This window comes from Hydra vulgaris, chromosome 12, assembly GCF_038396675.1.
Source record: "Hydra vulgaris chromosome 12, alternate assembly HydraT2T_AEP".
Lineage (NCBI taxonomy): Eukaryota > Metazoa > Cnidaria > Hydrozoa > Anthoathecata > Hydridae > Hydra > Hydra vulgaris.
Window position 1 is genome coordinate 55677026 of NC_088931.1, and position 16015 is coordinate 55693040.

At 27.2% G+C, this 16015-nt stretch overlaps 1 protein-coding gene across 1 annotated transcript; it reads right to left on the bottom strand.

Annotated features, from left to right (window-relative positions):
• Window positions 1–9270: 9270 nt before the first annotated feature.
• Window positions 9271–15972, bottom strand: LOC100208300 (uncharacterized). Its single transcript, XM_065813766.1, has 5 exons — window positions 15826–15972; window positions 15498–15736; window positions 14217–14310; window positions 10496–10599; window positions 9271–10381 (listed from the first exon to the last, which is right to left on the bottom strand). Exons 1-5 carry the CDS (start codon window positions 15869–15871, stop codon window positions 9689–9691), a joined length of 1176 nt encoding a protein of 391 aa, XP_065669838.1. The 5' UTR covers window positions 15872–15972; the 3' UTR covers window positions 9271–9688.
• Window positions 15973–16015: the final 43 nt, after the last annotated feature.

Here is a 16015-nt window from a genome sequence, read left to right on the forward strand (position 1 = left end):
TTAGACGAGTCAGATCGCTCTCCAGAATTTTAGAAAATCGGAATAGCAGATGCTGCATTCCAGCAGACTGAAAAACTAGACTTTGATAGACACTTGTTAAATAGTTTTGAAAGTATAGAAGACAGCTTCAGAGAACACTTCTGCAAGACTATCACAGGTTTATTGTCTGGACCATAAGCTGTAGAAGATTCTAAGCAGGAAATCACTTTAGATACAGAAGCTAGAGCGATACAAATGTCAAGCAATGGATAAACCAGTTTGTCGGCTTTATTAGAAAGGATATGATTAGTGGAATTAAGAGATGAGATTGATAAAAAATTTTTAGCAAACAATTCAGCTTTGTCTTTAGGCATGGTGACAAAATCTAAACCATGCAAGAGAGGTGGAATAACAGATTTGCTTTTATTGTAGACACAGTTAAAGATACTCGAGAAGTCTCTGAAGCCTTTTTTTTGTGAAGAAATACGAGAATTTGTGACCAGAGAATAGCGGGTTTTGGCGTTACACAAAGCTTTTTTACGATGGTTTCTAGCAGTAGTAAACAAACGCACAGTGAGAGGAAAACCATGGAGAAGAGAGAGGCTTAACTTAATCGTTAAGAGGGAATAAAAGATTCCATGCTAGCTAAAATCCAAGATGTTATGTAAAAAGCAAATTTATCAGTAGGAAACGAAAGATTTCTTCCCAAGGACCATCACGAAGAAAATCAGGGAAGGAGTCCCAGTCAGATTTAAGGTGTTGTAGAAGGTACATTGATAGGGGGATTCTGATAGGGGGATAAAGAAGAATGAGATAATATTTTAAGAGATCAAAAGCACCAAAGGGTAAATGTGAAGAAAATGAGCACTGGCTAGGATCAGAAACTATAGCCAAGCCATTTAGCGTGATGAGCATTAAATTCACCAACAACAACAATACTGACTGAAGGATTAAGAGAAAAATCTTGATCAAAATGATCAGAAATAACATCGGAAAGAGTGCAGTCTTGAGATAAAAGAGAGCGATATTGAACATAGAGAAAGGCGATAGAGTAAAGTGGTGCTGAACGAAAGCACATAAAAGAATAGTCTCTGGATTCAAACCTAGTTTCTCAACGAATAGGTCTTCAAGCCTAGTTTCCTGACATAGTGCTTCAAAAAGAAAAGTGAAGAAAGTAATAGTACCAAGTAGAAACTCAAAATGTATCAGTGGCTACAGATTTATTGATATAAAAAAAACTCTTTAAAATTTTGTTGTTGATAAAATTGGGATTTCAGATTGTCAGCAACCATCTCTGAAGTCGTTTAGTGAAAATAAAAAGTCTAGTGAAGTAAAAATCAAATTTATCTTTATGTTGCATTTTTAGTTTTAACTTTGGCACATCAAAATATGTACCAGGGTATGATATAAATAAAAGAGTGGTGTATGTTTTGAAAACACCCAATCAAGCCTAATAACGACGATAATTTCTCTAAGAACGATGATAATTTTTCTAATAACGATGATAATTTCTCTAATAACGATGATAATTTCTCTAATAACGATGATAATTTCTCTAATAACGATGATAATTTCTCTAATAACGATGATAATTTCTCTAATAACGATAATAATTTCTCTAATAACGATGATAATTTCTCTAAGAACTATGATAATTTCTCTAAGAACTATGATAATAAACTAAAAAAAAAAAAAAAACTAAAACAGTTAAAATGTTAAAATATTAAATTCAAAGTAAATACAAAAAAAATTTAAAGTTCACGAAAAATAAAAACAAACGATTTCTATAGGTAGCGCCATTAAGCACTTACAAGTAAAAGCTTTATGCCGCTATTTATGAGTAAGAACAAAACTTTGTTCACGTATTTTTGAGCAATTACTTTGCTACGAGCATTTGCTTTTTAGGTTTTTAGAAAAATTTTTAGAAAAAATTTTCAGAAAATATCCTAATGAGGTAGCAAATGCTGAAGTTTCTGTCGATGGAACATGGAGAAAAAGAAGATATAGTTAGCAGGGTGACCGCAGAATTGTCCATCGCTAATGGGAAGTTTTTAAACGTTGAAGCATTATCTCGGTAATATAAAATATGTGACAAAAACCAACCGTTAATTCAAAGACACCGTTAATTCTAAGCAGCAGCAAGCCTAAGCAGAAAAAAAGCCAAACATTTACAATAAAAACTATGACGCCAATGGGATGGAGATTTTTATTATAGAATTAAAGCCTATTTTTCTTATATTTAAAAGGCCTAATATGATACCAGGACAGCATACTACTTCTAATTGCAATTATTAGAATTACCATTTCAGAGTATAAAAATAAAGACACCATCAAAAAACAAAGAAAGATTTTAAGAAACCGTAAAAACAGAAAGAAGGAAATATGTGCGAGGCTGGAGTTTACGAATAAAACATATTAACAATATGCTTTTCTTATATGATATTTTGCTGTTTTATAATATTTTCCATCTCAATTTTAACTTATTTGGCATTGTTCTCGCTTGGCGTGTTTTTTATCTCCCAAGAAGAATTTTGAAAATCGCTTGACCAATTTGTATGATATTTTTAGGAAGTATTCCTTTCATAAAGTTGTAAGCAATAAACACATTTGAAAAAACTTTATTAAAAAATTTTTTAAACTAAAGAAAGTATAGAAATTGTTTTTGTTCTTTTTTATTTCTTATTGTTTACCTTGATTGGTAAAATTAAATTTTACCAGCTGACTGAAGTTGTTAGCAAAAAATATGCATATCACAAAGGTCTATTTTTCTACTATAAGTCGGAGAAAAATTAGCTAAAATTATTATTCTAATTGACTGCAATTTTTTCCAAAGAGAGGGAGTTTGTTTGAAATTTCTTTTCATTTATAATGTTGTCATGACGATGGAGTGCCATTATTTATGGTTATTGTATTAACCCTTGGTCTACTTTTATTAAGAACTTGCATAACTTTTTTGATGCTTTACTTAAAAAATAAATTTATAAGGAGTTTTCTCTTGTAAAATCAGTTAAAATTCACACAGTTTTTAAAAAGAGGCGATTCTTTTTATTTTTTTTTATTTTGCCGTTTGTTAAAAATTACAAAAAAAAAAGTTACAATAATAGAAAACCCTGGCCGGAGCAAGAAGAAGACAGACTTGTCTTATCACCGAGCCCCGTTACAATGTTATTTTCAAACGTATTTACATTACTAACAAGTGATAAAATAAAACAGTATAAGTACCTACAAGACTTCAGAAATAAAAATAATTTTTGCTGACAATCTTGCGGCGGAATAATTTAAAAGTAAAAAATAAATTATACAAAAGTGAGATAGTCGTGAAAGTTATTAATCAAAAAAAATTGCGTTTAATTTTATTAAAAATATTCCAATATAAATAAGTAATTAGGGCTGATTAATAGATATCAACAAAAACTTTCAACAAAAAAGGAAAACAGTAAAAAAAAAATCTAAACTAAATTGAACCTAAAAAGATATTTGAAATCTAATTTGTCGAACTCCATGTTTAGTAAATGCCGTTTTGAATCAGCCTTAAAACTTTCCAAAATGCAGCTTAAAACAAAGTCTTGTTTTTCATTAAAAATATGAAGAAAGTTTTTCCAAACAAAAGGTCCCCGATATTAAATTTGGTACGAGCCTAATTTAAGATGGTTTATGGGAATGACAAAGTTGTTCACTGAAAATTTGGTAAAATATTTATGAAAGATTTCATTAAAGTAAGATGTTACAGGAGATAAACCTGCTTTAAACATAAATAACAATATGCTTTAAACATAAATAACAATACTTGATGAATATTATTCTTATAAACATTTAAAGCTCCAAGCTGACTTAAGAGCGGTTCGCATTGTGCATTCCTGCTTGCCCCAAATATTTTCCTGCAAGCATGTTTTTGTTTGCTCAAAAATTTTTTGAATTTAGTGTGATTAGTGCTACCCCAGGCAACGTTACAGTAAGAAAGATAGCTGTGTATGAACAAAAAAAATTTATTTTAAGGATTGATTATTAAGATATAACATGGAAATACTTTTTGAGATCTTACTTTCTATATATGTAAAATGGTATTTTCATGGCAATTTTTCATCTAAAAACACTCCTAGAAATTTTATAGTTAATTCCCTTTTAATTATCATGTTATTGATTAAAAGATCGGGAAATTTAAGAGGAATATTATCGGCTTTACTAGGTTTATGGAATAGGATAAACTTTGTTTTATCAACGTTTAATGAAAGTCAGTTACTTTTAAACCACTCGTTGATCATATATAATTCTTCGTTAAAAATTTTAAAAAGAACAATAATATCTTTGTGAGAATAAAATAAATTAGTGTCATCTGTCATCAAAAATATTAAACACTATCTTATTTGCATATTAAAAAAATCAAAAAATTTAAATAACAACCAAATAACTTGTGGGGTATCCCAAGGTTCTATTTTAAAAATAGAACCCTGGGGTACCCCACAAGTTATTTGGTTGTTATTTGAATTTTTTGATTCTTTAAGTATAAATTGTTTTCTATTAGTTATGATTTAAATATGATTTAAACCGAAGTAAGCTTACGTTTTTAACATCGCAATTTTCGCTTTGGATAAATCAATAAAAAACCCAATTGTAGAGTAATTACTATTAAATCCATTTGATATATGTTTAACAAATTCAATTATTGCATGTTCAGTAGAATGGTTTTTTTAAAATCATACTGATTACAGTATAAAATCTTAATTTCAGTCAAATATTTATAAAGTCTGTTGTACATGATCCGTTCAATTAGTTTAGAAAAGCAGGGCAAGACTGAAATAGGTCTGTAGTTTGAAATACTAGTCTCATCACCAGATTTGTAAATAGGTATTATTTTTGCAGTTTTTAGTTTGTCAGGAATATGACCTGATTTAAATGAGAGATTAAAAATATGGAATAATGAGGGTTCGATAATATTAAAAACAGATTTAATTACATTAACATTAGTTTGATCAATGTACTTTTATTTTTTTTAAGACTATTAAAAGCATTATGCAATTCATTTGTTTTCAAAATTGGTTCGTCCATAATTATATCAATTGTTGTAAGAAATGAATCAAATTCTTTTTGATGAAATTTTCGCTACTAAGCTTGGATTAACATCAAGGAAAAAAAGCTGTTCAGTTTCTCAATAATATCTTCTTTATGGTAGATGAGTTTTCCTTCAATAAAAAGTTTAAAAGGTAAGTTATTTTTTGCAATTTTTTTCTTTCCAATTAATTCTCTAATAACATTCCACGTTTTTCGAGTGTTTTCTTTGTTAATTTCAAGCAATTTAGCATAATAATTAACTTTTGATCATTTTTTAATTTTTTCAAATAAATTTTTATAGTTTTTATAATTAATTTCATTTTTATAAGTTTTATGTTTTAAATATTTTTCATACAGATTTTTTTTTTCCTTGATGATTTTATTAGTCCTTTGGTCATCCATGGGGATAGAAATGACTTAAAATTTATTACTTTTAAAGGAAATGCCAAATCTACATTTTACAAAATTAGTTCAGAAATAAATCATAAGCATTAACCACATCATGAGCATGAGATTGTAAAATAAGATTCCAATTGACGGATTTATTTAATAATTTTTTAAATTGGCTTATGGAACTTTCATTGATTTGCCTCATGAATATTGTTGATTCGAGGGTAGCATTATTAGGGGTTACGCTATCAGTAATAAGGAATATAGGGAAATGATCAGTTAAGTCAGTCTTGATTATACTCGTTTTATAACGGGTATTATGAAAATTGTTAGTTAATATATTATCTAGTAATGTTGATGATATTTTAGTTACAATTGTTGCTTTGTTTTATAGTTGGAATAAGATTATATTCGAGAAGAATATCAATAAAAGATTTTGCATCACTATCTAAAGCATGGTTGAGTAAGCCGATGTTCATATCTCCAACTACGTAAACAAGTTTCCGCAATATATTTTTTTTGTGTTTAAAAATGTGCGCAAATAAGTTTTGAATCTTTTTAAACTACCAGCTGGCTGTCTGTAAATAGACGTAGATAAATGTAGATAGACTTTAAATAGCTTCGATGACAACATTTTTTGTAAATTTGATTATCTCAATACATAACGACTCACAATCTGTATTGTTTACATTGAGGTCGTTACTTTAAAAAAATCAATAGAATTGTGGATGTAAATACTTACGCCACCACCTACGCAAAAGTCGTGCATTTATTTTTATTTTTTATTTTTTTATTTTTTTTATAATTCACCTCCCCAAGGCCGTGAAGGCCACTACAGATGAGGAGGCTACTTGTGGTTATAACCCTCTCTCGACTCTATAACTTCGAAACACGGGCCTTGACGAACAAGGCTGCTGCGCGGAGAAACAAGTTGAGTGCGTTGCTACCAGGGGCGTGGTGGGAATCGAACTCGGAACCTCTCGCTTTATAAGCGAGAGGTTCACCAATTTTGGTGTGAGAGGTTCACCAGTTTTGAAAAATCACCACTACACCACTACCACATTTGTTTCACAGAATATATAATATTACTTTACTTTTGGAGACCAATCACGAACGATAAACTTATCGCATGATATATAAGCAAATTTCCCGCTTTCTCTTTTTTCATTTCCATCCGCAATTCCTTTCTAATTTGTACCGTCTCTGCACAATAATCCTCGTTGGTTTAAATGTTTTTTTCTTTCAATTTTGGTGAATTCTTTAAGGTGTCTACCTTCCCTTTGTAATTAAGCAATTTTAATACAACTTTCTATCTTAATTTCTTTCAACCCAAGTGTTTCTTCAAACAACTTTAATACTTTTGCTTCACTATCACTCCAACTTTCATTTTCATTTTCTTTTAAGCCGTCGATCCTCAGGTTGTTCCTTTCCGAACTGTCTTCAATTTCTCTCAGTTTGCTTTTTACCTTTAACAACTCACTGTTATCTTTTAACTCTTTAGTTTAATCTCTTTAGTTTTCTTTTAACTTAGAGTTTATCTCTTTAGTTTTCTTTTAACTTAGAGTTTATCTTTTTAGTTTTCAATTTTACTAGCTCAAATTTTTCAGAAGCAATATGATCACTTGTCTTTATAAATTTCTTTAGCTCCGAAAAGTCAGCCTCAAGAGAGATGTTTTTTTTAGTTGTTGTATCTAATTTATTAATTAATTGTTAATTTTTATTTGGTTATCAATATTAACTTTCTCATGCTCGTTCAGTCTTTCTGTGAACATTTTAAAGTTTGCAGCAGTTAATGACAGCTTTTTTCTTGTTTTTTTTTAAAGGTTTTCTTGTTTCTTTTAAGTTTGCGTTACTATAATTCTCGAGTATACCAGCAATAATTCTTTCAATACTTTTAATATCCATATTATTATCAAAATTTTATTAAAATTTGATTATTATTAAATTGTTAATATAATAATAAAAACAAAATAAGTTCTACAAATACACGTCCGCTCACAGAAGATGAGTAGAATATGAATGTTTTACTATCTCTAAGTATTTTAGAGATTGTAAAGGAATCGAAGTAAGATATATTTTAAAACTATATGTTTTGTTTCCCTTTATCTTGTATATTCAAAAATATTTGAAAGGGTAATTTATAATAGTTAATTTAGAAATAAAATATCCTCTTCATTTATTCAAGGTAAATTAGTACTAGAAATATTTATCGATCTCTCCAAAGCGTTCAATACTGTTGATGACTGTATCTTACTTTTAAAAATCAAATTTTACGAGATTCAAAATCAGATTTATTAGTAAATACAAATCTATCATTATTATTTTTAATACACATCATATGAATTAAAAATAATAGTGGCCCAAGGATTAATCCCTGTGAGAGCTCCAGATACTTCCACCATTACATACTCTTTTCTGTAACAAAGATTTGAATCCACTAATAAGTTAGATCTTGAACCCCGTAAAAGTTTATTTTTGATATGAAACTTTATGCATGCCAGTGATATGCAGTTTCATATCAAAAGTATTATAAATTATTATAAATTTATAATCAATACGGACAATACTAAGTTTGTGAATTAACAACTTTGATTAATTACAGAAACACATTTTGTAAGTTTTTATTAATGTTTTTAAAAACTGTTAGTCGTCCATAAGTCGAGCGCTTTTATTTAGAACCCCCTTCCCTCCCCCCAGCTTTTCGCCATGCGTTTTTTTTGGGTACCCTCAACCTCCCTAAAGTACATACGCTTTTGACTTACCTACCCAAAATTTTATGAATTTTTTTAATTTAGAGTCTCTTTACTTTTTTATTTAATTGACCCACTACCTCCCATCTCATATACGCCATTTGCAGACCCCATCCGAGCGTATGTACTTTATTAAAAAGCAGGTCATGGTATATATTTGATATAACTTTTGAGAAAGTTTCTTCTAAGGATTCTATGAAAAGGATGTGAAAGTTTTATCTTTTTTTTTTTTTTACCGCTTTTTGTTTATATTATTTAAAATGCGACGTTTATATGAAAATCTCAGATAAAATTTACTGTATAATCAGAAAAATATGATTAAAACCGATTCAAATCCTTTTGATAAAAAAGATAAGTTGATAAAAACGATTCATCCTTTTAATTTTCTCTGATGATAGTTTACCTTGGCTATTGTTTTCGTATAAAACTTTATAAGGTTAAGGTGCAAGGAGAGGAAGTAAAATATCATCTTAATTTTTTTTGTTTGTAACAACGATCTTGATTAAGAATAGATTCAAACCTAACTAACTTCCACCTTCTTAAAAGAAAAAATTTTGTTATTGAAGTATTTCATTTTTTTCCAAAAAGTGAATTTTTGCAGTTCAATCAGACAAATTTTTTTGTGACTCACCTATCACTTTATCCTTTTTTTGTTGATATTACTCCATGATTTCTATAGTACTTTTTGATATTCGTTCAATACACTATTTTTTTGATGACAAATTAAATACTTTTTTCAAACTTGCAAAAGAAGATTTCAACTTTCTTTATGATTGAAAAAATCTTTAATTTAACTTTTTCTGATTGTAATTGATTTTAAAAGAGACATTTTTATTTTCGTCGCAATAACCAAAACAGTTTTGAAATGATTTACTACAAAAAACAAAATGTCGGGAGACATTAAAGTTATTTCTGACATTAAAGTTATTTCTGACCGCATGCGCCAATTTAAAGTATTAAAAACGATGCTGAAACTATTTATATTTTTGTTTTAAGAAAGTAGTCTTAGATATTTATGATTTAGATGAAAAAATAAACTATATTTACAAAAATGTACAATAATAATGCCAAGATAAAAATATTAAAAAAAAAATCAAATAAATGAAATGGCCTTCCAAATATAATTAAGTTAAATAATATACAAATATATTTTATACAAAATCTCTAAAAAATAAATATAGAAAAAAGCTCCATTAATAAAAAGATACTGACAATATTAAATTTAGCCACATATGATAGCATCAAATTTTTTTTAGTACAAACAAGAATATTTATAGCTTGTGTAACTAAAAATAGAGTAACCAATTAAATTCTGTTTGAATACACTAGAGGGCACGGAATGTTTTATTTTCAAATGTGAAAAGGATACATAAATACATACATACATACATACATACATACATACATACATACATACATACATACCTACATAAACACACATATAAACAATAAAATAAAAGATTACTAACGTTTTGTACCCTATGTTTACATCATCATAATTACTTTAAAAATTGTTATTATTAAAATAAAAATGATATAAACAAACTCAATAATATGGGCCATCGAAGTGAATTCAAACTAATACTACTGGATTCTAAAACAATTCTCTGAAGAGCAATTTTCACGCGGTTAACGTCATTTGTAATAAAACGTGTGAGTCCATTATCCGTTATAGACCTTATGAACTTAAAGTCATCTTCTGGTGAATATAACGCAGACTTATCAGAGAATACTCCAAACAACCCAATACTAGTTCCTTGACCGTAACTACTTTGCAATATTGGAACAATATTTGTCTCAGTTATTTTGTTAGAAAAGTAAGTCATATTGCTATATATCTCTAAAGGTAAATCAATAAACGTGCTATTTATTGATTTCGCTAACATACCAGATGTTAAAAGATACTTAGCAAACAGAAACCCATTTTCAGTACCATCAAAACAATTTGACTCGTATATCACAGGTATATCGTTGTATTCTTCTTTCATTTTATAAGCAGTAATATTATCAAACATTTTAACATCAGGCCACCATCCAAACTGAAGTTGTGGATGATAGTAGCTAAGAGCATAAATTTTAAATGGATCCTTTGAAACAATAAAAACATCATTTTCGAGTTGTAATTGCTTAACTAAATCCCCAACTAACTTTGCAACTTCGACTGCTCTGTGTCTATCCAAAGGATTTTGAGGAGGTATATGATTAGGAACAAGCTGGAAAAAATAAAAAGTATAACAGATGAAACATTTAGATTATCACAAGTAGTGTGAATCATTTTACTAAAAATTAATAGCGTAATTAATATTCTGTAAAAACACATCAATTACCTCAATATAAATTAACTTATTATTTCCTTTAATGGAATTTAAAACAGCCGATAATAATGGAACTTTTACGGTACTGCCATATATTTTTTTAACCGTTGTAGAATCTAGATTTAAAAAATATTTTGATTTTAAGTATTAAAAAAATACAATTTTTTAATGTGTGATTCTAACATTTTGCTACCTCATTTGTTCAACTTAAATTAATTTGTTCCATTAAAGACGATTGTTTCGGTTATGAACTAGTTAAAGTTAGATGTTTCTGCTGTTTCCTGTATTCGTTCTAACAAAAGTTTTAATAAAAAATAAAAGTTGTAAAAGATTGTAACAGTAATATAAAGGTAAAGTAAAGAGTGACATAAAATAAATTTAAAAAAATTCAAAATTAGTAAACTGGGAGGAAGAAGTGCGACCGCACGTCTTTATATGACCACGCATGTAACACTTTTGTTTTGCTAACTTGGCCACGACTTTTAAATAGTTAAATAATTTTTGCTTATTTTAAAAATGGCACTTAAAAATGAGAGCAAACTAAATAAAAATGATAACAAAAACCATAAACTGAAAAGAAAAAAATAACTTAACGTAAGAGAAAATTTAGAAGCGTTTCGTTTAATAGACTTGCATAAAGATCAAAGTTTCAGTTAATTATTTCAAACTGATTTATAAACAATGTTTTTAATACTTTTATTGCAGTAAGTTATAACAGCAATGAATAGGCTGGTGTGGGGTTTATAGCACACCATTTTATGTAAAAATTCAATGCCATTTTATATAAGCCACTTAGTAAAAATTTAAGATTTATTTGTTCTTTTTTTTTACTGTTTTTGTTTTCTTATTTTTAGGATAACTGTTATTTCCATTAACGAAATTTGATACAAGAAAGGAAACAAAACAGATTATAAACTTTAAAAAAAATTTAAACAAAAATAAAACATCTACAACATGCAATATATTTGAGAATTATATACACTAATATAAAGAAAGAACAACTTTTTTATTCAATTTAAAGTTGTAAAGTCCTTATAACTTAAATTATATTTTAAACATTATTTTTTATAAAATGTGACTAGATGAATAATGGGTTTAAAAAAAATATTTACATGAATTATCGATAACTCTATAATAAAATATGCCTAGGGCTGCCAAATATCTGAAACAGGGTCTATGTCTAAAGCCACCAAATATCTAGAACCGGGATTGCATGGTTCTATGCCTCATTCTAGGTCTTTTATCTGAAAGAATAGCGGTCAGTGTGGTGGATTATTTTTTAACGGCAGAGCAGACGACACCCGGGGCCAAAGGGCACAAGATTCCCCACTTTTTTATGAAGGACCTTGTTATTTATTTTAAGAAATTGACGATTTTTTGAAATAAAGGAGCGTATTTCCATAATAACTTTTAGGCAAGCTAACTTTGAATTAATATGTTTTTACCATAATATATTTTTAAACTAATTTTTATTGTAAAATAAAAAAAAGTCATTTATACTAATTTTTAATTATCTTTTTTTCTTTGTTTTATAACTTGTTATTAATTTAAAGAATAACAATGTTATGAAACAAGTAATGACCTAAGTCATAAAGTTGATTATGCCGACTGGATAATGAAAATTTCAATTACATTGAAATTTAAACAAAATTCATCCAAAACAGAAATTAACATCACAGAAAATCAAATAAATATCAATGAATCTCCCATTGAGACAGTTGAAAGTGACAATAGTATATCAGATAGTGAACTATTGGGTTCAGAAGAAGAATATATTGAAAATGACGATTGGTCCAATGAGAATAGTGAATCTACCAAAATGCAATTATTGGATAATGAATCATCAGATTCAGATGAACAAGTAGAAGTTGTTAGCAAAAAAGATGAATAATCTAATAATTTAAAAATTGTTCTTTCTTTATATTGACGTATATAAACAACGCATCCTAAAAATAAGAAAACAAAAATAGTAATAAAAAAAACGCTTTTAAACTTAAAAGAGAAAAATTTGGTTTATACTTTTTTACTTTTGTTTATTTTCTCTTAGGTAAGATTTCCTTTCTTTTTACAGTTTCTGGTTTTTGTTTTCATTTTTATTTAATTTATTTTATTTTTTAGCGCCAAAACTATCAAACTATATAAAAGCTGTGGCCAAGTCAGCAAAAATTGTACATGCGTGATCATATAGACATGCGATCACACGCTTTCCTGTGAAACACTGTATATAAACACACTTTTGCGGATTTAGGTTGAAATTATCCTAATATATTTTGCACACTTCAAGTAAGTAAAAAAAAAAACAGCAAAAAGTGTACATTATTTATTATGAACTTCTATTATAAAATTGACTAAAAAATCTGCAATGTTATTTTTAAGAACTATAAAATTGCAAAATAATAAAAATTGTTTACTAACTACAAAAAGTATGACATTGTTTAGAAGTATTATTTTAAAGTAAATAACGTAATGTAGCAATAATATACAAGCTACATGACATGATAAATGAAATTATCAAATCAAAAGCAAAATTTTTAATTCTTCAGTAGCAATTTAAAGTAAAAAGTAAACAAAAAAAAAATTTTAAGTAGCAATTTAAAGTAAAAAGTAAACAAAAAAAAATTTTAAATGCTAAGTAGGTACAGCAATTTTTGGTATTAAGCTGGAGTGGATAGTTTAGAAGAAAATAAGAGTTAACTCAAAAATAAAAAAATCTAAAGTTAATTTGTTGCTATATTATTTGAAAAACAAGTTTGAAAAATCAACATAAATAAACCGCCTTAAAGGCGGCATTTTTTTGTAGAATTACAAAAAAATTTATTAAAGATAAGTAAACGTAAACAAAACAAAAACTTTCTAACAGTTTCTTTATTTTTTTTCTGCATTAAGTTTTCAAGTTAAAAAGTTAAATTTTTTTTAAACCCAAAGAAATTGCACCCATGTTTTTTTTTTAAATTTTGATTTAGATAAAATCATCAAATTATATGGCTTTTATGTGAAACTACCCATTTTACAGGACCCAAACATATATAAAAATTATAAAAAATAAATAATAAATTACTTACATTTCATTATACATAAAAAGATGCGGGAAAATGTTTTACACCAACATTCATTTAAAAAATTCATTAATTTTAACTCACTTTAGTTTACGTTTCATAATAAATTAAATGAAAAAAATTAAAATTAAAATAAGATAGAATTGGAAAGACTTGCAACTTTCAAATTTTGCACATTATAGTTTTTTTCTCATTAAGGTATTCCCACTTGAAGCAATTAATTTTTCTAAAAAAATGTTGAAAATCACAGGTGCTTAATGCCAAGTCATGTATAATTTTTAAGTACAAATACTTATAACGCATCAAATATATAAAACATAAAATTAAATATTTAATAAGATAATATTGTTTCCATATAATATTTACCTGTTTTTTTTTTTTTTTTTAAATAAAAACATCAATAAATGCAATTACAATGTTATCTAGTTTATCTTTTAAGACAAACTATCTTCCACATTTTGAAAAATTTACGCCTATTAACTTTTGGACAAAACATAATTATCGGTGACCAAAGGAAAGCTAATTTTTATATTAAAATATTTTTAACATGTGACTTCATTACAGTTTTATATAAAACTTAACCACTGTTTGATTATAATAACACATCACAATTTTTTCAATGCTTTTTTAAGAATATATTTTTGTATTTTTTAATCCATTAAACTATAAATATTTACCTGAAAGTTTATACTCAATTTCTTTCTGTATGTTCATTTTAACTATCTCAGAATAAGGAAGATTTTCAACTAAGAAATCTTCCTTGGTCAGTCTCTAAAAAAAAGATATTTAGAAAGTCAACAACAAAACGTAAATATTAAAAAAAAAATGAAAATATTTGTTAACTGTGTGGTATTAGACAAATGTCTTACCTCGCAATTGAGAATACAAACAAATTTCTATGTTTTTTTATGTTATAAGAATTTAACAACTGGAGTTAAAGCGTTTTTTCATATATTAACAAATAATCTAATATTTGAATTCATAAAAAATATCAACTTTTTATATCTATAGAATTAAAATTATGTAAAATATATTTACACAACTGAATTTTTCTAAATTAAAATGTAAAACATATAATATTAAAAACACTTTTAAAACTGCTGCAACAACAAAGATGCTTTTGTATTTTATAAGTTGTTTGATTTATTTTAAAAATTCTCATTTTGAGAATTTTTAAAATAAGCTGTTTAAAATTGTATGCTTCAAAACCCATGAAACTTGTTCCTAGCTTTAAACATATGAAACCTAAATATTGTTGTCCTTTAGATCTCACTAATTATTATAGTATCCAAAGCAACCTTATCCAGTACTACAAGATATGACACTGCATCAATCAATTAATCAAGCAAATTAAATGGATCAAGCTACTGCACTCATACTCACTGCTTTCACAACCTAGACTAGCTAGTAGTTTTTCTCATCATATTCAAGAACCTGGAGTCATAACATGTACAGGTTGAAGAAATTTTCTTTTCAACCCTGGAACAGTCAATTAGAGTGCTCATCAGTATTAACGCATGAGCCAGAATCATTAATATTATTACTTTCTAAAGTGTGTTTAACAAATTCTGTTTTTTCCTTCAACAAATGAAATTTGATTTACTTTTATGTTTAACATTGATAGACAACTATACTGTCTAACTTTTCAGGTTTAGGTGCTTTATTCATTTTGTTAAGTTTTGCTTTATTTAGGTTTGTTAAGTCTTCTTTTCATTGATAAGTAATTACAAAGACCAGTTACTTTGAAGAATTGATTGTTACAAGAAAAATTTCAGTTAAAATTAATGAACTGCAAGGTTAATAAAAAGTTATTTTTTTAAATGATTCCTTTTATGAATAACTTTTAATTTTATGGAAAAAACATATTTTTACAAATTTAGTCATTATATTCTTGTAGCAGAAAACGTAGAAGCTTGTTATTTTTAGGTTACAATATAATAAATTCTTAAAAGTCTTACATAAAAGTTGTCATCACCAAATAAAATCAGTTGGTTATCTTTTGTGAGTTGAACCTGCATATGCATACCATCTGCATTAATTTGAATCAAGTTTATCATACCTTCTAACGAATTTTCTTGAAAGCGAATAATATTACCTAAATAGCCAATAACAAGTGGCTTTTTTAACTTATTGTATAAATGATTTGGTGGAATAGACTTGAACTTGACACCAGAATAACATTGCTGGTTGCTTTCTTCTAAAAATTAGGCACTTATTATATTACAGCTTAAGTAAACAACTTGAACAACATGCTGATATATTTTAACTACAAGTCATTTTACGTACCAGCTAATAACAACAGCAATGAAATATAAAAAAAAAAAAAATTCATTTTCTATACATCAGCTACCTAAACAAAAATATTAGATAAATATATTTTAAATACACATATTACATTGTGTTATCAAACTTTTCAATTGTAATAAAATCTATTCTATGTGTTCCATCAAAAATGTACAAAAATTATTTTGTTTTA